At 39.3% G+C, this 25,531-nt stretch overlaps 1 protein-coding gene across 3 annotated transcripts; it reads left to right on the top strand.

The window, feature by feature from the left end:
- Positions 1 to 10,294: 10,294 nt before the first annotated feature.
- LOC122657033 (haloacid dehalogenase-like hydrolase domain-containing protein 3) lies at positions 10,295 to 23,900 on the top strand. Of its 3 annotated transcripts, none has more exons than XM_043851781.1 (4): positions 10,295 to 10,380; positions 22,173 to 22,599; positions 22,700 to 22,906; positions 23,332 to 23,900. In XM_043851781.1, exons 2-4 carry the CDS (start codon positions 22,177 to 22,179, stop codon positions 23,626 to 23,628), a joined length of 927 nt encoding a protein of 308 aa, XP_043707716.1. In that variant the 5' UTR covers positions 10,295 to 10,380; positions 22,173 to 22,176; the 3' UTR covers positions 23,629 to 23,900. The 3 variants fall into 3 exon arrangements, with proteins under 3 accessions (XP_043707716.1, XP_043707714.1, XP_043707715.1); XM_043851779.1 differs by lacking the exon at positions 10,295 to 10,380 and adding an exon at positions 10,402 to 10,487; XM_043851780.1 differs by lacking the exon at positions 10,295 to 10,380 and adding an exon at positions 11,019 to 11,166 and having other exon boundaries at positions 22,172 to 22,599.
- Positions 23,901 to 25,531: the final 1,631 nt, after the last annotated feature.

The following is a 25,531-nucleotide window of genomic DNA, read 5'->3' as shown; positions in this document are numbered from 1 at the left end:
TAATGAACTACATCATAGATAAATACTGCATTCTAGTTATGGTGTTGACTTTCTGGATGAAGTACTGTTTATGGTTTTTCTTAGTACAAGAACTCGATGGTCAGTCGATGCAATTAGTTGTCTTTCAGATCAGTTTGAGTTGGAACTTGGACTATTCAGAGTGCCATCTTCTTTAATTCTTCTCTTTTTTAATTTTTTTAAAAATAATATTCATATCTTTCTGCTTATCCTAGGTATCAAGTTTGGCATCTTTTAGATTTTACTTCTCTTCAACAATGGGACTATTGTGATAGATTTCTTACCCAAAATCTCTTTATGTATATGAAAAGAAGGCGATTGTGGCCATTGGTAATCCACGAAAAAGATTTATTTTTTGTTATTTTTAATTTAAAACTCAAGTCATTCACACTCTCATCTAATGACATCCCCTTATGGTCCTTTGTATCCTATCGACCCTTGGATTTTATTTGTAGCTTTCATCCCCTGTGCCTTTGTTGATGTCTCTAGTCTAGGAATCTGTGCAACAAAAAACCAAGTCATTCCTAGGCTTCAGAAGAGGATTCTGATAATTGAGAAGACGCCAATGGTTCTAGGGCTATTCCTAGGCTTAAACATAGGATCATAGATTTTATCAAATCTTGATCTACAATCCTTGCTTTGAATGTGGCTAAGGACCGCAGTTTACCATAGATGGGCTGAGAGTCATCATTATATATGTCCAGACTTTATGCTGGAATGCATGTCTACTTCATTCAGGCCATGTTGTGTTCTTTGTTGTATCATCAGTTTAGCCCATTAAAAAACAAATAAATATATTTCCCTAGTCAAGGTAAATTAATTGGATTATTTTTTTCATTATTTCTTTTTCTATTAATATTTGGACATAACAATAGAGGGGTTGGGAGAAACATGGTTGAGGTTAAACACACAGCAATGAGCATTCCAGATGAAGTAAAAGGGTAATAGAGACAAACTACTAACATGAATCTCTTATCTTGATTAAAAACAAAAGGGACATTGAAAAATAAGCTAATCATATCAAGGATGGTAGGAGCTTGAATCCCTAGTCCCAAAGGTACACCAGCCTAAATTCCTTTAGATAAAGGACATGAGAAATGGGTGCCAATCAAATTCAAGTTCACAAGAACAGAAAACACAAGAAGTATACAAAGTCATAAATGTCAATAACTTACTTGTTCAGTCTGTCAAAATAGAAGACATATAAATTTACATAGTCGTTGCATAAAATACATAACACGAAAGAAACAACACCCAAATACAAAGGAAGATTGTCAGTCCATAGTAGTGGTTGAGTAGTGTCTAGTCTACAGGTATTTGGTTATGCACTTGTGGGCCAGATGCTCGTTGTGGAGCAATCGAATTCAACCGTGTGTGGCTGTTGACACTTTCATATGACTAGCACACCCCTGTGTCTACATTCCCCGATTCATTCCAGGATATCCGATCCACCCAGATAAAAGCTTTTAGATGTTTTCCACTGACTGGACATCTGTAAAATCGCCGTCCAGGATTTTTTTGCGTCTTGGAAGTCAACATGACCATCCTTCCTTGACCATAACTACACATCGGAGGTTGTTCATCCATCCCTGTGAAAAAATAAGCTGAAATAAGCTGATGAAATCAATAGAAGAACAATTGAAATTTTGTATAAATTTTAGGGGTACAGAACTATATCAGATTTTAGGGGTTCATTCTTAATCCATTTCGGCCTCCGAAAAACCATAAAAAGCTACAGTAGAACCCATTGGCCCAAATAAAAGATCTCTACTTGGTGGTATTTCCTATATGGTCCTATTGCCTCTAGTTTTTTTTAAAAACTTGGGATTGGTTTTGCTGCAAGTTTACCCAGGTCACCTGGTCATATTTCAAGTTTCAAGCTTAATGGAGGTTGTGTAGCGGATCAGTCCAAAGATTTTTTTTATTTTTTTTTGGTAAAAATGATAGAGAGCAACAACCCTGCTGTGGGATACCACCAAAATCTTCACTTTAGCAGACAATACAAAAACACTAAAGCTAATCCTAAAATAAGTTCAATAAATTTCCCTACAAAATGACTTGAAAATAGTAATTGAACATAAAAAAATCCCATACAAATTGTTATGGAGACACACAAGTGCCAAACAAAATAAGCTATAAAGTAGTAAATCAGTGAGCAAGCTGATATAAATTAAGCAAGCAATTCTCAGTTTCACCATCACACTGCATCTTGTTACTATGTATGCTATAAAGTAGTAAACCAGTGACCAAGTCAATATAAAACTGAAACATAAAACTGATTTAAGGTGATGTGGAGACTGGAAAGATCAAGAAATCAGCCCTGCGGAATTGGGTGGTAAGATAATTGCTTTTTAATTTGTTTAATTTCTTCCCAACATTTCATAGATGCCCATTGTTTAATTGGGTTTAAATCATAGTTTAATATTATGTATGCAAATAATATTATGGGCCTTCAGTTTGAAGTGATGATCAAGTTGTAAAGTTAATAAATATCCACTGGATCATGCTAATTTAGTAATCACTTAGAATCGGTCTTAAGGGCCATTGACTCTTCTGGTAACCCAAATCAATACAGTGGTTTTAATCAGGATTATTGAACTGGGAGGTCTAAGACACTAATCTTTTCCTGTTTAAGATCAGCCTCTTTGTGGATCCTCACAAAATATGTCAAATATATGAACCCTTCATAAAGAAATTAAAGAAAGCATTTAAATATTATTCTGGGTTACTAAGAAGCACACCAAAACAACTAAAACAACTAACAAAAACTGGAGTCACAATGATTCAGCCCTCAGACCAATAAGGGAACTTTAGGGGCTAAAGGATAAACCCAACTGATGAATCCATCTACCCAAAATCAAACGACATCTATATGTTTGGTTTAAATCTTGAATAAAGTACTAGAAACACCTTTGAATTTTTAAAGGCTTCTATGATAGAATGTGGCAGCATGGATAAGCAACTGTTTCTTAATGCAATTGTGGTGATTGAAGAGCTGTAATCATTTGAAAAAATTAATTTCCAGTCATTTTTCAACTGAACAAAGCCCTTGGATGAAGTTAATGTCAACAAGCAGATGCTTTAGAAAAATGGAACTAGCTCTTTGAATGAAGTTAATGTCAACAAGCCGAGAAGACATCTTCTTACCACAGGGTGGAGTGTGTTTGTCAGTGCAAAATAACTGATTTTTAAAAGTTGTGTTCATTAAAAAAAAAAAATTAACATCACCTGAAGTTACCTGAAGAAACAGAGGGCGCCGTCGCCTGAAGTCGCAGCGGCAAGAAGAGGTGGGCTCCGGCGAAGTTGCAACTCCTGGCTTCCGGCGGCAGCTTCTTTCGTCTCTCAATGGGTACTGCAGAGATGTGAATGGAAAAATTATATCGGAAAAGAAATGTCTTATACCGATTTAAAGTTGCAGAAACGAGATCGTGAAGCAACGAAAACAGGGAGAGAGAGCTCGAACCTAACTTCTGCTGGGTCCTCCGCTAAGGCGCAAACTAAGAGAGCGAGGTTGCAGAGGTTTTCCCTCTCGTAGAGCAAAAGATCCTCTCCAATTTGTTGTTTCCGGCAGACTCTCTCGCACAGTTGCAGAGAAAGAAAGAGAACGCGCAACTCTCCAAGAGTACTCGGCAAGCTTTGAAAATCGGTCAGTCGTCGTAGACACGAAGAAGGGGTAAGAAAAACTCCCTCATCGAAAACCCTAGCTGTGATATGAAACCTCGCGAAGATCCTTTCCGTTTTTGTGTTTTCGGTAGGCTCTCTTCCCTCTCGCAGAGCAAGCGATCCTCTCCGATTTGTTGTTTCCGGCAGACTCTCTCGCACAGTTGCAGAGGTAGAGAGAGGAGATAGAATCGAGAGGAGAGATGAGCGGGAAAGAACGGAGAGAGAGAGAAAGAACGAGAACGTGTAATTGATTTTGAATTTGAGTTGACCACAGTTTGAGGTTGAGTTTAGTCACCAAAGCTGGTTAGGCCATGGGTTACATAAACCGTGGTTAACTCTTGGTTACTTTTAGGGTTTTAAAAGTGGGCCATTGGATTTCACCCCGCCATGTGTCGCATTCTCAAGGTGGAAATTATAGAAATTATAGATCTTGGAAATGGAGAGGAGTAAAATTCTTTTTCATGGGGGCAGCACGGTAATTTCTCATGCTTCTGCATCTCATCGCGGCCACGATACTATGTAGTAGGTAGCATTATTTATTAGTATAAAAAAAGTCACGAAACCTATATCGATAAGGTGGGGTTTTTGTTTTTTTTTTGGGTAGAAATAAGGTGGGGTTGACTATGACATTGCATTGGAAGCATTAGTACCTTTGTATGCCCAAAAAAATATGCCCACATGATAGTGGTGTGTGCCTTGCGGGATAGAAAAAATCTCCATATGGGGCGCGATTGCCTGTTGAATCAATCGGCACAACTGAGGATTGAGATTGGAGTATGAAAAACTTTCATGACTCATGATTGTCGAATGCCCACAACTGCCTGTGCCTGTGCCTGTGCCTGTGCCTGTGCCTGTGCCAGTGGGATCATTTGCCACAACTGCGAGTGGAGTATGAAAAACTATCAACCACCCATAGTACTGGGCCTCCCAATTGAGGAAAGAAAAAGACGCCCACTACGAGGACATATATAGTGATTTGCTGATAACAAGCGCAGGTTATTCATTATAATGAATGGTTATTTTGGAAATTGGGTTTTCTTAGTGATCTACATAGACGTGGTGCAAAAAATGACCGTTGTACCCCAATGAAAAGGTGGGAAATCTCGGAGGTGCAACAGTCATTTTGCATGTTCCTGTACTATTAATTGGACTCAATGGAAAGAGTTCTGTCTACTACGCGAGTCTTCCATATCTTCAGATATCTTTGTATTTCTTGCCCATATCATATGTGATAATAGAAATCCTCTCTATATGGAAACTATATATCACGATATGGATGGATTCTTTCCATTTCTTATTTCTTTCTTGTACTATATATCACATATGATATGTCCTTGATATTCTTTCTGAATCACGTTTACTAGTTGCAAAGCCCGTGACATTTCCCATGGAACAGAACCTCAAGCTAGACACTGACAATGGTCCTACCCTGGCCGACCCCTCTCTCTATCGATGCCACATTGGTCGTCTCATCTATCCGACTATCACTAGGCCGAATATTAACTTTGCAGTTAACTCTTTAAGTCAGTTTATGCATCAACCACGCCAGTCTTATTTGTACACTGCATTTCGGGTCATTCGTTATCTCAAAGGCTCTCCTGGTACTAGGATATTTTTTTTTCCAGCCAATAGTTCTCTTTAATTTTTCACTTTCTCGGACTCTAATTGGGCTGCATGCCTTACTACCCGTCGCTCCGTTACTGGTTATGTCACTTTACTTGGCGACGACAGTCCCCTTTTCTGGAAGTCCAAGAAACAAAGCACGGTGTCTCGTTCCTTCATTGAAGCCAGGTACCGTTCCATGGCCACCGCGACCTACAAATTAGTCTAGCTTCGCTCCCTGCTCAAGGACCTTGATGTTGCTCACTCTGGTCCTATGCGGCTCTTTTGTGACAGTTAGGCTGCTCTCCACATAGTTACAAATCTGGTCTACCATGAACATACCAAGCACATTGAAATTGGCTGCTATGTCGTCCGTGAGCGCATCCAATCCGGCTGCTTGACCACTGCTCAAGTTCCTTCACAGATGCAATTTGCCGACAATTTCACCAAAGCATTGGGCATGACACATTTCATTTCTTAGTTTCCAAGTTAACCGTTCATGACCTACACGCTCCAACTGAGTGGGAGTATTAATTGGACTCAATGGAAGGAGTTCCATCCATCGCACGAGTCTTCCTAATCTTCAGATATCTTTGTATTTCCCACCCATATCACATGTGATGATAAAATCCTCTTTGTATGGAAACTACATATTACATATGATATGAATGGATTCTTTCCATTTCTTAATTTTTTCCCTATTTCCTCGAGTTGTATCTTTGTATTTATATCATTGAATCTTAATACAAACTATTGAGAAATTCACTCAATCTTGCCTTCTTTATAGCTTGGGCACAGGGGTAGTGCACCATATGCGCCCAGTTAGTGTTCTTTCTCCTTTATTTTATTACTTTTTGCCTTTTTGGTATGATAGTTTTTCCATCGAGGGTAATAATGTTATTTCACATATAATATTAGGGTGAGTGCTTCTTGTGGGGGAGTAGTGCTCCTTGGTGTGCATGAGGACCAATGGGAGTGTGTGGAAGCATCAAGCGGGGCGGGGGCCGCGGGGCAAGCGTTTCTCCCCCTCTGTATCTCGACGTAGGCGCAGGCACCATGCTTCCCCACAAAAAACATTCTCCCATAACATTATTACCCTAGTTGGAAAAAAACCTATCATACCAAGTGGGATTTTCTTTATGTCATCATCAAAAGTTATCATTATCATGCATATTTTTCGAGTGCATATGTGATAACATTAATGCCCTTTTTGATATGATAGTTATTTTTTACAATGAGAGTAGTAATGTTATTTCACATACGTACTCAAAAAAATATGCATGATAACGATACCTTTTGATTTTATTTTTTTGGTAAACAATAATACCTTTTGATAATGACATAATAATATGTCACTTTCATGATATTTCACATACCTACTCTCGAAAAAATATTACATGATAATGACATAATGATATGCCACTCATTATCACAAAAAAAAAAAAAATTTGATATGCCACTTTCAAGTTTCAACTAATTTTTGAAAACCCTTGTATACCCTTATATTAAAGAACTTTTGAAAACAAGACAACAGAGAATTAAAAGAAAATGTCAAATTCTAAACATTATAGAAATGTAGGTCAGACACTCCCTTTTGGAAAAAGTTTATTGATGAGAAGGTTATACACAGTTAGAAAAGAAAAGCAGGGGGCTTCAGAGGTAAGAAAAAAGAAATTTCATGAGCGAACAAGAAACGGATGAGCCCCAACAACCACTCCAAAACTATTAACCAGGTTTGGGCAGGCTTAGGTTTGTTGGGCCCAAGTTGCACCACTATGAAGGTGGTATTAGCCACCGCTTTTTACACTTCTAAGGACAAATACTTGGGTACTTTCACAAATGAAGTAAAGATAGTTTAGTTATATACATGTATGGGTGCAATTTCCTTCGAGGACCTGTGGACATATCCACTATGGAATTGATACATGATACATTAGTTATGTCTTGTGGTAAGGTAACTGGGGCTGAAAATTTTGGGGATGATTAAACTCCAAGGTCCTTCTTTCACTTGTCAAATTTCTGTTTAATCAAAGTTGGCCAAGTGATCAAACCAAGTATTGAAAAAAATACAAGACTATTGAGAGCGTGCAATGCCAATGTACTGAAGGTATAAGATTAAATTTAAGAAAAATTTTTGAGATGTGACCAATTTAGACCATTCACTTAGATAAAAGCAGTCGATTTGATATATCATCCATTTACTTGTTACTGTTTATACCTTATTTCGGTCAATCAGTAGAGTTAAAGGACCAGAGGTTCAAAAAAGCATTAGACCATAAGAGAACAGGTCCAAAAGACAGTTAACCAAAGATGATTAGTCTACCACGTATTAACCAAGGCGATTATAATTGACAACAATTCGACTCCTCTACTTCCGCCTACCCCTACTGCCGTGTGTATCCCACACACAAGCAAGGCAGAATGTACCACCTTACCCCTATCCAAGCAGGGGTAAGTGGTACTTTCGGCCGCATTTGTATGTGGGGGTGCACGGCAGTACCGAGCAGGCAAAAGTAGAAGAGTCGGACCTGACATGGAAAGGAGGAGTTTAACTAATGCCATACCATGACAAAAGGGTGTGGTAAGTGAGCCAAACAATTAACTAACCGCCAAGTACCAGAAGCCTCAAGGCATTATAAATAGATGGCTTGGCGAAGAGAGAATGACTTTTCAACAATCAGACAAAACCTGCTTTATCTTTTGTTCCATGACTAGTAGAATAGCTTGGTGTAGTTTCTGTTTTTGTTCAAAATTCATAATGTAATAGGAAAATTATTTGCTCCATTTCCTATCCGGTTCATTTCCCCAAGTTCCTCTAATGGGGGAGGGGGATTTGTGTGGACCACCATCACCCGGTAGTGTGTTCGGACAGGGGGTAGGGTGGTCATTTCTACCCCTTATTAGAGGAACTTGGGGAAATAGACCAGACAGGGAAATGATCCAAGTGTAATACTGTGTTCTTCAATAACTACCTGAAAGTTTTTAATTGAATTCCATTGGTTCTTATTCCTTTAATTTATCTTATAGTTGTATCATTTTCTTTTAGATATTGCGATTGATCGATATTTAAAAATCCTTGGAGCAATGGTGTGGCAAGAGAGAATCTCATTTTCCTTGATAGATTGCAATCTTCATTCACGATATCTGCAACGGTGTGGCCAAATTTGTTGCCAACAATTACCAATTAATCCATAATTCTATAATGGAACCTAAATCAGGGATTGAGGTATCGATATTGGTGCCAGTATCAGTATCGGTATCAGTCTATGTCGATACCGAGATCGATCTGTATTGGACATAGATCAACTAGAAATAAAGAAGTACCAATTTTAGCAACCGGTCCCGTATCGTTCTGGATCGGTTCAAAAAAAGTAATAAAAAATAAAAAATCTTAAAATTTTCAAAAATATCAGAAAAATAATATAAAAAAAAACGTGAAAGATACCTAGTTTTAGTGACATAATGGGCAAAATCGCCAAATACCAAAAAACACAATAAACCTATTAAAAAATACTTTAAAAAATTGTAAAAACATAAAGATTATAATAATCTTCCATATATAATCCCATCTTCATGGGTTAATTATTTATATATTTATAAAATAAATAAAAAAATAGAGTTCTCGAACAAAGCATAGTGTTCTTCATTACAAATGCCCAAAAAAAAAAAAAACCCTATACATAAACATGCTATAAGAACAACATTGAGTGCAAATCAATCAAAATAGAAGCATGATTTCATGGCAAAAAAATTGAAAAACAAAGAAAAAATATGGGTTTCCATACCTTTTGGTGGTTTTGAAAGAAATGTTGGATTTGGTGAGTTTGATGATTATGACTAGTTAAAGATGGATGAAAGAGATGGGTTGAGGAATTAGAATCGGATCGGTATCAGTGGAGATCGATATTGATTCTTAATCGATCAATACGAACAAGGGTGCATAGGACTTTGGACATGTTTTTTATTTTTTTATTTAATTTTTTTTATGATGTATGAATTTAGAATTTTATTTTAGATGATATGTCTTGGAACTTATTATGGTTTTGGAAAATATATGCATTAATGTTGGATGTTATACTTGTTTTGGAACGTTATATACAAATATTCAGGTAATAATTCCTCAATATATATGAGTATACTGCCCTCTTTTAGTCCTTTTTTTTTTTTTTTTTTTTAACTATATATTTAAATCTCACAGTGTTTGTATCCCTTTTTTTGATAGTATCATTTGGAGTTTACGCCATTTAAAACCTATAAAACCTATACCATCCGTTTGCTATATAATCAGTCTTTAGACGAAAACAAACTATAAACAGGTTACAAACGAGTTGATCAAGCTATAAACAAGATTATTAGCCTATAAATAGTCTATCTTAGTAAGACGTTCATTGAGTTTCAACCAAGGATTGAGTTCCTCTCCAGGGAGCCCAGCATGCCTAGGAGGCATCCAGTTGTTAGGTTGTGCTACACACATTCCTAGATGTGCACCGAAATGTGTGCAACACAGCTCAACCCTTGGATGCCTTGGGTGCTAAGCCCCCTTGAGAGGAGCCGGATCCTACAACCAAGGACCTTGAATGCCAAAATAATAATTGGTTCGGATCCGACACCAAACCATTTACCAACTGGTAACTGATTGATTTTGATTTGGGCGTACCAGTGTGGGCCAATTTTTGACACCTAAAGTTTGTTTTTAGTTAGGGTCGGCAACCACGTCATCCTCTCGACGTGTATTTGAAGAGCAAGATGGGGAAAGTCCCAATGTGTGTTACTTTCAACTTTTACGTAGGAGGATGCCCTTGGTTGACGTTGGATTGGAATTTGTAACTTACTCCGTCTCACCTGCTGTTCCAATTTAACATAAATAGTACGAGAGAGGCCTCATGGAATCATCTCTCCGCAATGTTTATAAATGTAGGAAAAGGAAAATCTTCAGTGTCAAGACAAGTAAGAAAGAACGGTTTTCGCTGTCTTCTCAATTACTCTAACCAGCGTTGTTCTGCTCAGCATTCCAGCCTCCTATCATCTTAGAGGAACTAATAACGTCAGTCGGTGATTTCGTCGAAGCAACTGGGCTTCCCATCGATTAGCTTCTGGGTAGCCTTCTATTTCCATTTCCCATTGATTTTTGTTTTTTTTCTTCTTTGCTTTCTCTCTGACGTCTGAATGGAGCTGGAGACCTGTATGGCAATAACTCGAAAAACGTTAGTTTGTGCTCTCTCCCCCACCTTCTCTCTCTCTCTGACCTTCTGATCAATCTCGTCTTCTGGTTCTGTTTTCATGTATTTTCTGGTTTGATTATATTCTCTGATAATCTATTGTTTCGTTTCCGTGATGGGATTTTCTTTTCTTTCTGTAAGAGACAAATGAACATGCTAATCTAGCTATAAACGAATCAGATATTCCACATATTCTCTATCTCTCTCCTTCTATTGTTCTTTTAAATTCATCCAGTCGCACTGAGAATAGACTTTGTTGATGATTTCTTACTTCATTTATGTAGCGGCCTGAACTCTATTCTTTTCTTTTGATGTCTCTTAGCATTTATGTTGTCTGATTATTATTTGTCTTCTCAGTACTTAATAATTGGTAAATGACCGAATCGTGGTATTGTTCATCTTGTTTTCGGAAAGAAAGGATGCATTTAGCTTATCATTTTTTATTCATATTATTCTGATGCTCGCTACTGCTCAGAAACAGGACTGGGGTTTTAGAATGGTAAGAAAGAAGAGAGTTTGAAAATAACCCGAATGAAATTGCATAGGTGATAGGTCATCCGGGTGAAACCAAACATCTGTTGAGGTTGCTTTCTATTTTTCAGATAAATTTTTAGTTGACATTTCTGATTGAGGGGAAAAAAAAGATAAATAAGGGGATCACAATGACAACAGCTTCCATGTTTCGGGAAGAAATTTACTCAATTTCTGTAATTTTTTGTTCCTTCCATTGGGAAATGTCTAAGTGGGATTTGGGTTGGCTCTTAGTGTTTACGAGTCCTCTTGATCTTTACCAGTGCAGTTGATATGCAGGTAAGATGATTCTACTCACTTCACAATGCTAGATTTCCTACCTTGCTTGCATACTGTGCTTGTGCTAGTGTAAATATGACGGATGATATACTCTATACTAAACTAACTAGGATACTTGTATGAGTTGTATTCCTTGCACAAATCAAATTGCATATGGAGATGCTAGCCCAACATTTTTCTTGAAAATACACATTGACTACGCTATGCTAAATAGAATAGTATATAACATGAGCTTGCTATCAGATCATATTGGGGGCATGAGTACTTGTTGGGGGTAAAACTGCATGATGGAATATAGAATTAAGATTTCCACTTAATACAAAATGCATCCATTGTATATCAGTTTCACAACTGAAGTTTGAAGTTTGATGAGGTGCTTAAAGTTAGAATTTGAAGATAGACCGATTCTAGGAAGAGAGAAGAGATTTACAGCAAGAAGGAGAAGGAGAGAAGAGAAGAGAGGTGATGCAGAATTATCACCAAACTGGGATTCTTTTATTAGGAATAAGTCTAGGGTTGGGATATATATATGTTGGGCCTTTCATCCCAAGGGTTTTCTATGTAATAGGCCACTTTAATGAGCCTAAACTAGGGGTATATAGGTTGCATACGGGATTAGCCCAATACTTAGTTTATTTTTATGTTTTTTAATTGAACCGGTTCAAATTGGTTGCATCCAATTGGTTCAGTTTAAGTGATCATATGACTTGGTTAAGTGGTCATGTGACAACTTAAGTGGTCATGTGATGTAAGTTGGGCTGGATTAGGACTCTATTAGTCCAGCCATGTTTTGAGTCTATTTCTTTTAGTATTTTAGTTTCTTAGTTAGTTTAAGTTGCCTAATAGGTTAGGGATAGGGTTAGGCCTTTCCTTTTTAGTGTCTAAGTCTATTTTTGAGTCTTCTATATAAGTTTGTAAGGGAGGCCAGCATTGAATACGAATTTTGATGAATAAAAACTCAGCTTTATGCTTGCTGCCTTTGTTGCTGCTATTGCTCCCTTGTGTGAGTGTTGCCTTGTGGATCTCAAGGTGCTAGGGTGAGTGGACTCTCACGACTACTTGCGTCTGTCCAGTACCGGGAGGTTCTTCTTCTTCTTCAATCGAGCTTCTTCAAGCTGTTGCTGCTGCCTTTGAAGGAGATCAAACCAGTAAGTAATTTTAGTTTCCTGCATATATCCTTCCCATTTTCATCCTCTAACCTAATCCATCCTTTCCTATCAACCCAATCAGATCACTATAGCCAGCCTTCCATCCTCTCCATTAAACCCTAAATTCCCATCTAAACCCTAGTTTTCAGCCTAGATCCTTAAACCTAAAACCCAAAACCCTAACCCTAATTCTGCAAAAAATTTTCAAACTTAACCAAATCCAATTATTTTTATCCCATAATAACCCCCTAGACCTGCATATTAAAACCATATAAGACCCATGCCCAAATTCCCATCCTAGACCCTAGAATTAACCTAAAACCTAGTGCTGTCCATTCGAACCAGCAACCCCTTTTGTTATTTGATCCTGTTGTTTGGCTCCTAGTAGGTCTTCTACCTATCTAGGACTACATTATTTGGTATCAGAGCCAAGGCTGAACATGGCAATCCAGTGCACAATACAGTGCTGCCACACCCACCCGACCCTATGGCTGCTATGATAGACTTGTTTCAAAAATTTACTGCTGAACAGAGGGCTGTAACTGAAGCCCAAAAGGCTGCTGCCGATGCCATCGTAGCTAGGGTGCAACGATTGGAAGAATAAAGGGTTCCCCTTGATAGAGACAGCAACTTACCTATAGAAGAAGACAGGTACCAATTCCATTCAGTGGTACAGAGGATGCCTGATAGAGATGGGAGCCCCAGAGATGATTACAGGGTTTATAGAGATGGACCCAGAGGTCACAGGGACAGAATCAGGACTGACCGAGATGACAGGGATGGTAGAGATTATTATAGAGATCGTCGGGACAGACCTAAAGATGCCCGTGAGCCTTCCCGGGAACATAGAGATCACTACCGAGGCTACAGAAACAGAGATAGAGAAGACCGGGACAGAGATAGAGGTCGCCAGCCTACTTTTGAGGAGTATATGAGGTCCTACTTCACTAGAGACCAGGGCCCTAATCGGCGCTACACAGACAACCAGAAGGTGAAGCTTGAGCTGAAAGAATTCGATGGTCACCCTGACCCCCAGGTATTTTATGACTGGCTTGCTGCAATAGATGATTACTTCGACTGGTATGATCTGTCTGAAGAGAGGAAAATGAAGTTAGTCCGTGCTAAACTTGTTGGACCAGCACGCGAGTGGTGGAGAACCACTGAAAGAGAGATGGACTTTGATGGTACTGCACCCCGCACTTGGGAAGACATGAAATACGACCTGAGTAAGCAATATTTGCCAAGGCACTTCAAGTCTCAACTACAGGATCAATTCAACTCCCTTTGCCAAGGGACCATGACTGTAACTGAGTACATGAGGCAATTCGATGCTCTTTCTTCTCGCACTGGCATTAGCAAGGAGGGCATCCAAATGCTTTCTTGGTTCAGGTCGGGTTTGTTAAGTGAGATCAACAGGGCAATTGGGGTGGTTGACATTGCAGACATTCGAGATTTCTTTGAGAAGGCCTTGAAAGCAGAGGAACTACTAGCTTCAAGTATACAGCCGGGTCCTACTCCCAAGCCGGCCTACATCAACACTAGTACCTCACGACAAGGTCCCTCTATAGGCAGCACCTCCTGCCCTGCTGTTCCCCCACGTGTGGACAACAAGGGCAAAGCCCCTATGGTCAGAAATGACCCCCGCAGGTGTTATCACTGCAATGATTTAGGCCACCATGCTAGGGAATGCCCACAAAAACATAAACCTGTTAATGTGGCTGAAATGGAAGAGAAGAACTCTGATGATGAGCATGGTATATATGCATTACCCCTTGATGATGATGAAGACTTAGATGGTTACCTTGAAGATTTGGGTGGTGATGTTCGAGGCGTTCATAGTATTACTCCAGTCTTCATGGATGATGTGGCTGAATGTGAAGAGGTAATTGGGAGCATTTCACAGGAAGACAATGACGATCAAGTTACTGCTCTTGAAGAGGTGGAGCTGGATGAGAAGGGTGTTAACATTGAAGACCCTATAGAGGTTGAACACATAGACTTTGTAATGCCCCCTTGGTTCTTTGAAGAAAAGGCTTCACGACTTGAAGACTATATTCCTACTGTTCTAGCCTCAACAGAATTCTGCCCGGGAAGTGTTAAATCTGCTACTTACATGTTGTTTCCCCCTTACCACTACAAAATTCGAGGAAGAATTTTTTCAAGCTGGGGAGAGTTGATGCAGAATTATCACCAAACTGGGCTTCTTTTATTAGGAATAAGTCTAGGGTTGGGATATATATATGTTGGGCCTTTGATTTCAAGGGTTTTCTATGTAATAGGCCACTTTAATGAGCCTAAACTAGGGGTATATAGGTTGCATACGGGATTAGCCCAATACTTAGTTTATTTTATGTTTTTTAATTGAACCGGTTCAAATTGGTTGCATCCAATTGGTTCAATTTAAGTGATCATATGACTTGGTTAAGTGGTCATGTGATAACTTAAGTGGTCATGTGATGTAAGTTGGGCTGGATTAGGACTCTATAAGTCCAGCCATGTTTAGAGTCTATTTCTTTTAGTATTTTAGTTTCCTAGTCAGTTTAAGTTGCCTAATACGTTAGGGATAGGGTTAGGCCTTTCCTTTTTAGTGTCTAAGTCTATTTTTGAGTCTTCTATATAAGTTTGTAAGGGAGGCCAGCATTGAATACGAATTTTGATTAATAAAAACTCAGCTTTATGCTTGCTGCCTTTGTTGCTGCTATTGCTCCCTTGTGTGAGTGTTGCCTTGTGGATCTCAAGGTGCTAGGGTGAGTGGACTCTCACGACTCCTTGTGTCTGTCCAGTACCAGGAGGTTCTTCTTCTTCTTCAATCGAGCTTCTTCAAGCTGTTGCTGCTGCCTTTGAAGGAGATCAAATCAGTAAGTAATTTTAGTTTCCTGCATATATCCTTCCCCTCTTCATACTCTAACCTAATCCATCCTTTCCCATCGACCCAATCAGATCACTACAGCCAGCCTTCCATCCTCTCCATTAAACCCTAAATTCCCATCTAAACCCTAGTTTTCAGCTTAGATCCTTAAACCTAAAACCCGAAACCCTAACCCTAATTTTGCAGATTTTTCAAACTTAACCAAATCCAATTATTTTTATCCCATAATAACCCCCTGGACCTGCATATTAAAGCCATATAAGACCCATTCCCATATTCCCATCCTAAATCCTAGAATTAACCTAAAACCTAGTACTGTCCATTCGAACCAGCAACCCCTTTTGTTGTTTGATCCTGTTGTTTGGCTCCTAGTAGGTCTCCTACCTATCTAGGACTACATTAAGAGGTTTGAGAGAAATCGATTATGTGTGTTGAGTGATTCTTAACACACATAATAACTTCATTAATTAACTTAAAGGAATTACACAGACCTCCCTAGGGAGGTAAATGGAAATAAGAAAAAAAAGGAAAAATACAACTTAGTCATGTCTTATAACAAGATAATGACAGAACTACGCTTATACAAAATATTTTAACAACTCTGACACTCCCTTTCAAGCTGGAGAATAAATGTTACATTCCCAACTTGCACAATAAGGTATTAGTTAGACCAGGAATGAGACCCATGGTGAAGATATTTGCTACTTGATCACTTGTCTTCGCAAAAGGAGTACAAATGCAACCAGAATCCAGCTTCTCTTTGATGAAGTGTTGATCAGCCTCAATATGTTTGGTTCGATCATGTTGAACCGGATTATGGGTAATACTTAAGCAGCTTTGTTGTCACAATAAAGCCTCATTGGTCCTTCAGTGTCAAAACTCAAGTTTTGAAGTAGAATCTTTAGCCATATAAGTTCACACACTCCATGAGCCATGGCTCTAAACTCTGCCTCCGCACTGGATCTAGCTACAACTGGTTGTTTCTTGCTTCTCCAAGTAACTAGATTACCACCCACAAAAGTGCAATACCCAGAAGTGGATCTTCTGTTAGAAACTGAACCAGCCCAATCAGTACCTATCTAGCCTTCGATCTTCAAATGGTCATGCCTGACAAATAGAAGAACCTTTCCTGGGGAGGATTTCAAGTACCTAATGATGCGTTAAACCGCATCCAGATGTCTACTCCTGGGAGCATGCATGAACTAACTCACCACTCGAACTGCATAAGAGATGTCTGGTCGAGTCAAGGAGAGATAGATCAGTTTTCCAACTAATCTTTGGTACTTGCTTGCATCTATGAGAGAAGAACCACAATCATCACCCAGCTTATGATTCAGATCAATTGGGGAGGTTTTTGGTTTGCACCCCATCATGCCTGCCTCTTTCAGAAGGTCCAAGACAAATTTCCTCTGGCAGATATTGATTCCTTTCCTTGATCTAGATACTTCAATACCCAAGAAGTATTGAGTCCAAGGTCCTTAATCCAAACTGTTTAGCCAGATAAGACTTCAATCTGTTTATTTCAGCAACATCATTCCCTATTACGACAATATCATCAATATAGACAATGAAAATTGTAACTGTTCCATTTCCTCTCCTGATAAACAAAGTATGGTCAGCTTGACTCTGGTAATACCCATTCTTCAGGATGGCTTGTCTAAATCTTTCCAACCAGGCCTTAGGAGACTGCTTGAGGCCATAGAGAGCTTTCTTCAAAAGACACACTTTCCCTTCAACTGAGGGACACTTAAAACCATATGGGGGCTGTATGTACACTTCTTCTGCTAAATCTTAATGAAGAAATGCATTCTTCACATCTAATTGGTATATTGGCCAATCTTTATTAGCTGCCACTGAAAGAAGAACCCTGATTGAGTTATGCTTGGCTATAGGGGCAAAAGTCTCTTGGTAGTCAATGCCATACACTTGACTGTACCCTTTTGTAACTAGCCGAGCTTTATATCTTTCCACTGTACCACTAATCTATACTTGATGGTATAAACCCATTTGCACCCAACTAGAACTCTCCCCATACGAAGATTAACCAGTGTCCAAGTATTATTCTTCTCCAGAGCCACAATTTCCTCAAACATTGCTTGCATCCGTTTTGGATCGGATAGGGCCTCTGTGACATTTTTGGGAATGGAAGAAGATTCAAGGGCAGTGGGGAAGGCAATACCTATAGGAGATATAGAGTTATAGGAGACAAACTGGGCTATGGGATTAGTACATGCTCTCTTCCCCTTTCTTATAGCAATGGGAAGATCTAATTCAGGAGGAGAAGTGTTACCTGACTAGGGAGGATGAGATTGAGGATGAGGATCCAAAGAGGACTTTTGGCAAGGCTGTTTTCCTTTTCCCTTCAAGCATTCACCTCTTTTGAACATAATCACTTCTTTTTCCTAGTGCTCTTTTTCCTTGCTAGCATCACCACCACCACTAGCATCAACATCGACACCAACAACATCCACTTCTTTGTATATTCCAATATCAAACAGGAATGGAGAAGTGGAGGTAGGCAAGGGAGATAAAAAAAGGAGTAACATCAGCAACATCAACATCTTGTTCACTTTTAGTAATGCTCTCCCCCTGAACAGGATGCTGAGGAGAAGAAAAAAAGGAAATAGACTCAAAGAAGGTGACATTTTTCGAGAGAAGTTGCCTTTGGGAAGAAGGGTGGTAGCATTTATACCCTTTGGTTGAATCAGAGTAGCCCAAGAAGATGCACTTGGGGGCTTTGGGGTCAAGCTTGGTGCGGGCTGATTTGTTGACATGAACATAACCAACATAGCCAAACACTTTTGGAGGCAAGGCGAAGACTGAGGATTGAGGAGAGAGAAGAGCCAGGGGAGATTTGGAGCCTAGGAATGGAGATGGCATCCAGTTAAGAAGGAAGGCAGCAGTAAGAAGTGCATCAGACCAAAAGGTCTTAGGCACATGCATATCAAAGAGAAGATTCCTGGTGATTTCCAACAAGTGGCGGTTTTTCCTCTCAACTACCCCATTTTGTTGAGGGGTGTCAACACATGCCAGTTGATGGATGATGCCATTATCAGTAAAGAACTGTTGAAGCCCCCCATACATTTACTCACCCCCCTTATCAGACCTAACAATTTGAATTCGAGTACCAAACTGAATACTAATAAATTGATAAAAATTCTTGAAAGCATCATAAACATTACTTTTTTGTTTCAACAAAATAGTCAAAGTAGACCTAGAATAGTTATCAACAAACGAAACAAAGTAACGAAATCTAGACAAAGAAGTAGTGGGAGAAGGCCCCCAAACACCAGAATGAACAAGAGAAAAAGGAACGATAGATCCATTACCATGATAAGGATAAGATGTTCGACAATGTTTAGCAAAAATACATGATTCACACTGAAAAACATAAGAAGGAAGTAAATGAATGGGGTAACTATCTCCTCATAACAACAAAAGAGGGGTGACCCAGACGTTGATGCCAAAGCATTACAAACTCCAAAGTACTACGGTCACTCCGACCACAAACATAAGCTGCAGCAGTAGATGAACTAGGTAAGCGTGGTTCAAGAAGATAGAGTCCTCCTTTCTTAGTCCCATTGCCAATAACTCTCTTTGTCTCCAAATCCTGAAAAAGACAATAGGAAGGAAAGAAAGTGACATAACAATTTAAGGAATTGGTTAGATGGCTCACTGATAGTAGGTTAGTAGAAAAATCAGGGACATGAAGAACAGACTCGAGAGAAACAGAAGGAGTAACCCTCATATTACACTTACCAGAGACAGAAGAAAGGAAACCATTAGCAACCCTTACCTTGTCCCAGCCAGAGCAAATAGAATAGGAATCATAATACTGTGACATATCGGTCATGTGGTCAGAGGCTCCAGAGTCAATGATCCAAGTAGGAGCAGTAGGGGGTGCAGACGAGACCTGCAAGGCTGAGGCCGAAGCAGCTGACCCTCCAGTGGTAGAACTAGTAGAGGAGTGACCTAGGTGTGACATTAACCTGCGGAAAGCTACAATATCATCCTGGGAAAGAGAATCAGGAGTAGGCTGAGTTCCAGATATCACAGATGTCTCAATCTTGGATATCACAGTGGACCTTAGCTCCTCCTCTCCTACCACCACTAGTACCAGATGATCCACCACGCGTACCAGGGGGCTGCCCATGAAGATCCCAACACCTGTCCTTAGTGTGCCCCAATTTTCCACAGTGTTCACATTTAAATTTCTCACAGTGATCTCCACGAGCTGGCCCTTGGCCTTTCTTCCCACTTCTCCAGTCTCTGTGGGAGCTAGAAACAAGAGCTGATCGTTCCATTGATGGTGTAGTATCCATGATAGCTCTCTTGGTTTCCTCACTTTGCAAGTAACTGTACACTTCATCCAAGGATGGAAAGGGAGACCTCCTTAAGATCTGCGGACGAATAGGCTCACACTCTGGATTTAGCCCACCAAGTAGGGAGAAGATCCTTTCAACTTCCTGGTTCTTGTAGACCTTAACTTCATCTTCAGAGTTGGACAGTTGAAGGTACCTGTAGTGATCATATTCCTGCCACAAGTTGATAACAGTGTTGTAGTAGTCAGAGATGCTCCTATCACCTTGCTTCATATTAGTGACCTTTTGGTGGATTTGGTAGACCTTTGCATAGTCACCAACTCGATCAAAGGTCCTGGTGATACTATCCCACATATCCTTTGCAGTCTCCTTTTTCATAAATCTCCTACTTATATCAGGTTTCATGGAGAAAACCAACCAAGTCATAACTGTGGAGTTCTCAGTCTCCCATTTCAGATATCCTGGATCAGTAGTAGCAAGTCCTTAATAGAGCCAGTAATATACCCCAACTTTCCCCTACTTCTCAGGGACATCTTCACAGAATGAGACCAGTCCAAGTAGTTGATTGTGTCCAACTTCACAACCGAGATTTGGGTGTTGGGGTTATCAAAGGAAGCCATAGTGGGATAACCAATAGCCGAAATCGGTCCACTGACCTCAGAATCATTCCCAGACATAGTAGACATGGTACCAAAAATACCCAACAAATTAGAATAGTGTCTTGCACAAATGGGGAGTAAACTCTACCCAAACACAAGTAAGGTATACAGCAACCAAAGAGCAATACACTGCCCAAGCAGTCACAGCAGCAAAAACAGAGGATAAATCCTTAATAAAAACTAGTCAAACACTTTATGTGCATCCCAACTTCATTCCTTAACAACCAAAGTCACTTAAGTTGTGTAACTCCATAATTCACAGCAGCCATTCACCATATAACATCCAAAAAGCTTCAAACAGAGAAGAAAAAATCACTGCTGGCGGTACCTGTGCAGCAACATAGAAGGGAGCTATGCTCTCTAACCATTCCCCCTTACCAACTGAGCTCTTGGGGACTTAAAAGGGACCCTTGGGCGATCCAAATGCACATGGTGTCAGAGCAAATCAAGCGGAAAAGAAACCAGAACCAGAACTGAGGAGGAAGAGCTGGCAGAAATTTCTGGGTAGCTTCTAGGGCTTTAGTCTCCTTCAACAGCTTCTAGATTCCCTCAATTGGATGTTGGTTTGAGGAACAGACCCCCAAAGAATGTAGTATGAGTATTGCTTCACATAGTACAGCCTCTAGTGGAACCCTTTATCCTCTTAGGGTTCCAAAGAGAGGTGAAAGAAAAGGCAACCGAGCTTAGTCGACTCTCAAACCAGAGGACTCAGCTCTGATACCAAGTTAAAACTTGAAGATGGATCGATTCTAGTAAGAGGAAAGAGATTTACAGCAAGAAGGAGAAGAAGAAGAGAAGAGAAGAGAGAAAGAAGAACAGAGGTTTGAGAGAAATCGATTATGTGTGTTGAGTGATTCTCAACACACATAATAGCTTCGTTAATTAACTTAAAGGAATTACACAGACCTCTCTAGGGAGGTAAACGGAAATAAAAAAAGAAAGGAAAAATACAACTTAGTCATGTCTTATAACAAGACAATGACAGAACTATCATTATACAAAATATTCTAACAACTCTTAACACTTGAGGGATGTAAAATTTGCCTAGCTGCATATGATAACAAGACTGTGGTGCTGATAGTGGACATTCCTTTTGGAAGTCTAAGGAGCCTGGTCTTGAAGTAAAAAATTCTACCACGTTGGAATGGGTAGGAACTCCTCTGATCAACAATGGGAATGGTGAGAAATAGTTGAAAATTTAGAATGGAAAAATTATGTCAATTAAAAGGGATGGCAAACAGGTTCACATTTGTCAATGCTGCCACATGAACTTCTGTTATGGATATGAGTATAAAAGAGAGAAAATTTCCACAGTAACTGAGATGTGAAGTTTCTAACATACTCTGCCTTCATCTATTTTCTATGCGCATTGGAAATAACCCTAATATTTTAATGACCAAAACTGACAGTAAAGGGGCAAATGGTTGGTAAGACGGTTCTTGTGTTTACCAATCCTGCTGAATTACTAAACAGCTATTAAGCGAAACAATATGAAAGAATGAGACAATTCACAATCGATTAAGGTATCATTCCTCTTAATTCGCAGTTTACTTTTTGTTTCCTGTACAGTGAAAATGGCCTAGCTTCATGATGAGCTAAGAATTGATGAAGCAACAGGCCATTTTGCAAGAATCCTGTGTGCAATGGGAGAGATATCTCTCTAAAACTATAGTTGGATTTTAAAAATTACAGTTGGATTAAGATGTTTGTTGCTTTCTTTGTCCTATGAAAGGCCTAATATGGTTACTGCTATAGTGAACTTCCTTGCCAAATCAAACTTAGTGATTCACACATGCTTGCCTGAGTGATTTCTGCTAAAAAATAACATGTTGTTTCTCACATTCAGAATTGTGATGATGTAGGCACATGCAAGCACCTCTTGGATCTATTTATGTAGCTCAGTTAACCAGAAGACCAGGCTCTGCCATAAGAGTCTCCTTTGACATTTATCATAAGAGAGATATAGAAATTTCTTCTGCAACATTTCTCAACCATTCATCTCCAAGAAGAAGCAGGAGTGCTTTTCTGAAAATGTCATTATTGTCGAAGTTACGCTGCATAACTGTAGATGTAACTGGCACACTTATAGCTTACAAAGGGGAACTTGGTGACTACTATTGCATGGCAGCCAAAGCTGTTGGTTTGCCTTGTCCAGATTACAAGCGCATGCATGAAGCCTTCAAAGCTGCATACACTGCCATGGCAAAAAGATATCCTTGTTTTGGTTATGCAGCAAAAATGCCAAACATTGTGTGGTGGAGATCATGTGTCAAGGACTCCTTTATCAGGGTAAGATATTTTACAATCCCCTGGATCATTGTGCAGAAGTATATTCTTATCAGCCCCTTTCTCAGCACTTTATGAAATAGAAATCTGGTTTCACTGACAGGCAGGATATGATTATGATGACGAAACATTTGAGAAGGTGTTCAGACGGATATACTCAACTTTCGGATCGTCTGCACCATATTCCATCTTCCAGGACTCCCAGCCATTCCTGAGATGGGCACGTGAAGAAGGGATTGTTGTTGGGATTGTCAGCAATGCTGAATATCGATATCAGGATGTCATCCTTCCTGCGTTAGGTCTGAACGAGGTAAAAAGATGTGGTTTTGTAACACATGAGGTCGTCTAATATCAAATGCATTGACCTGATTCAGTTGTATTTCAAGTTGACTCGATCCAAACTGGATATCAGTTGAGATTTGACAGTCTAGAAATGATTCATTAAATGAGGTGAAAACCTGATCAACTTGATTTTATTTCATTTAGTTAAACTGAAAGATTATGAAAATTTCCTTGACATGAGTTTTGCTTCTATCTCTATTTTTTTGGTGCTTTTTAACATTTTCCAAGGGCTAAGCGCCATCTTCTGTTCACTCAAAAATATCATGTGATTAATTTGAATTCCTTCTTAGTTTAGGGCTTAAGAACACTAAAACAATTGTCAGCTCTTATTGATACATGCCTGTCAATGTGATCCCCTTAGAAGTTTCACTTATATGCTATTTGCTTGTGCAGGGATCCGAGTGGGACTTTGGTGTGTTTTCTGGTCTTGAAGGTGTGGAAAAGCCAGACCCGAGAATCTATGAGATTGCCCTGGAAAAAGCTGGAAAAATGGCACCAGAAGACACCTTGCACATTGGTGACAGCATGCGCAAGGACTACCTTCCAGCAAAGAGTGTTGGAGTGCATGCCTTGCTGTTGGATAGATTTAAGTCAACTGATGCTATCAGTTGGAGGAAATCTGGTGCGGTTGTGCTTCCTGACCTATTGGCTGCACAAGCTTGGCTTTTGTCTGAGGAGACGCCTCATTGAGGAGCTCCTTCCTTTCCCTAAGATGTATATCTTTGAAGGATGAACTGATGATTATAAATACTAGTCGGTGGCTTGCTCCAAAATTTTCACAAAAATTGACCTTAAATAGCAATTCTCTATCTCCATATACAAAGTCTGGCAAAGTTTGCTCATGGTTTTGGTTTTACCTAACTTTGTATTTATTTTATTTTTTTCAGTTTCTATTTTCTGTATTTTGTATTGGGAGCTTGCCTTTTTTACTTTCTCATTCAATACATAAGAAAGACATCTTATTCATAGACTTTTAACTTGCAGAAAATACATACATATTTGTAGACATGTATTTGCAGATATATGACCTGCTTAAAAGGGAATCAAATGTATCTGAGAGATTCTGTGTGTGTGTGTGTGTGTTTATAGGTGATGGGAAAAGAAAGTTGACGGGGATTATTTTGTCCTATGCGATGAAGACCTTAGACGAAAATGGTAAGGAGTTGGCGAGTTGAGAGGATCTTGAGGGTGATATTACAGAGCATATTGGATTTGGACTATAATTGTAGGATTCATGAAGTGGGGGCCTAAAATGGCCTGGACAAGCCCTGGATGATGGCGATGATAATGTATACATGTGTTACCATGAAATGTCTACCTGAAAAACTGAAGGTATGAGGATTATCTCTATGTTTATTCATTTTTTGGTTAGTCCTTGATATCCTTGTGGTCGATATAATTGGGCGATTAATGCAAATAGGATTACAGCCCCCTCACTCCACCCCAACACGAGTTAGAGAGAGAGAAATTCTTTCAATTGAGCAAAAGGGCTATGCAGCTTCTTTCTGCTGTATTCAACTGGGATGCTGTCTTCATTTACGGACGGTAGATTGTTCAGCAATCCATGAACAGATGTCATCTTCATTACACCCACAGTAGATAGCTTTAGAAATTGATGAGCTGTTGCAGTATTCACAGCTCTGACTGGGAGCCACGTCATGTTTGCAACACCAAACTGAGCCTTTGTTAGACTGATAGCATCAATAATACCACAGGATCACTTGAGTTTACTCAGATTTGGATTAGAAAAGAGAGCAAGGAACTGGGGAGATAGAGATTCTGTTCAAAAAACATAAACAATATTAAACATCCTCTCTTGTATGAAACAATGATTAGTGTGATTTGAAAGCTAGGGCAATTCAAATGTTTGAAAAGCTGCAAAGTTGTCGATCAGCTTCCCTTCTCCTTAGTTTGTCTGCCATTTGTTACTTTTTGACCCAGTTAGAATGAAACTTAAACTGTTGTGATCTGTGGTGGTTCCATAGCTATGAAAAATATGAGGTTCCATGCTGTTCTTAGAAGAAATTAAGTCCTAAGAATTAGTCAATCAGAAAAGATCTAATTTGTTTCTGTTGTTGAGACGATGTTCTCGCATACCATGAGATCACACAATAATAGGGTTCCCCAATGAATGAATGATACAAGAACATTTTTAACCAAAAGGGTCTCTCTCCTCTGTTGTAAAATGCCTCTTGTTTCTGATCTCAGCAGTGGAAAGTTCAGCCAAGTGGAGAAGATTTGTATCATGCTCTTTCAAATGGAGAAGTTAGAAGAGTTACAGAAACTAATGGGCAATCTTACCACTTCAAATAAATAGCTATAATGGTAAACACTTGCTAATTGAAAGTCCTGTTTTGTTCTCCCTTGATATTTGCTCTACCTCCTTTGTGTGCACCATTTGACAGAGAAGCCTAGTCAACTGAATCTGCATAAATGAAGGAGCTGAGCCATGGAAATTGCCAAAGTAACAACTTTTGCAGTTCATCATTAGAACATGTATGTCAAAACAACCAACAATAAGTTGGTGAGTAAACCATTTCTGTCAATGCCTTGAGTGTATCAGATTAGGAGAACAGAGGGTTGTGGTGGCAGT

The sequence above is a fragment of the Telopea speciosissima genome, chromosome 3 (assembly GCF_018873765.1).
Source record: "Telopea speciosissima isolate NSW1024214 ecotype Mountain lineage chromosome 3, Tspe_v1, whole genome shotgun sequence".
Taxonomy (NCBI): domain Eukaryota; kingdom Viridiplantae; phylum Streptophyta; class Magnoliopsida; order Proteales; family Proteaceae; genus Telopea; species Telopea speciosissima.
The sequence above is the reverse complement of the archived record's forward strand: the minus strand, read 5'-3'. Positions and strand labels throughout refer to the sequence as shown.

Coding starts and splice junctions, on each gene's coding strand:
- LOC122657033 (XM_043851779.1), top strand. CDS start 10,450: ATGGAGCTGGAGACCTGTATGGCAATAACTCGAAAAAC. Junction 10,488..22,172: donor ATGGCAATAACTCGAAAAAC/GTTAGTTTGTGC, acceptor GTGATGATGTAG/GCACATGCAAGCACCTCTTG. Junction 22,600..22,699: donor TCAAGGACTCCTTTATCAGG/GTAAGATATTTT, acceptor TTTCACTGACAG/GCAGGATATGATTATGATGA.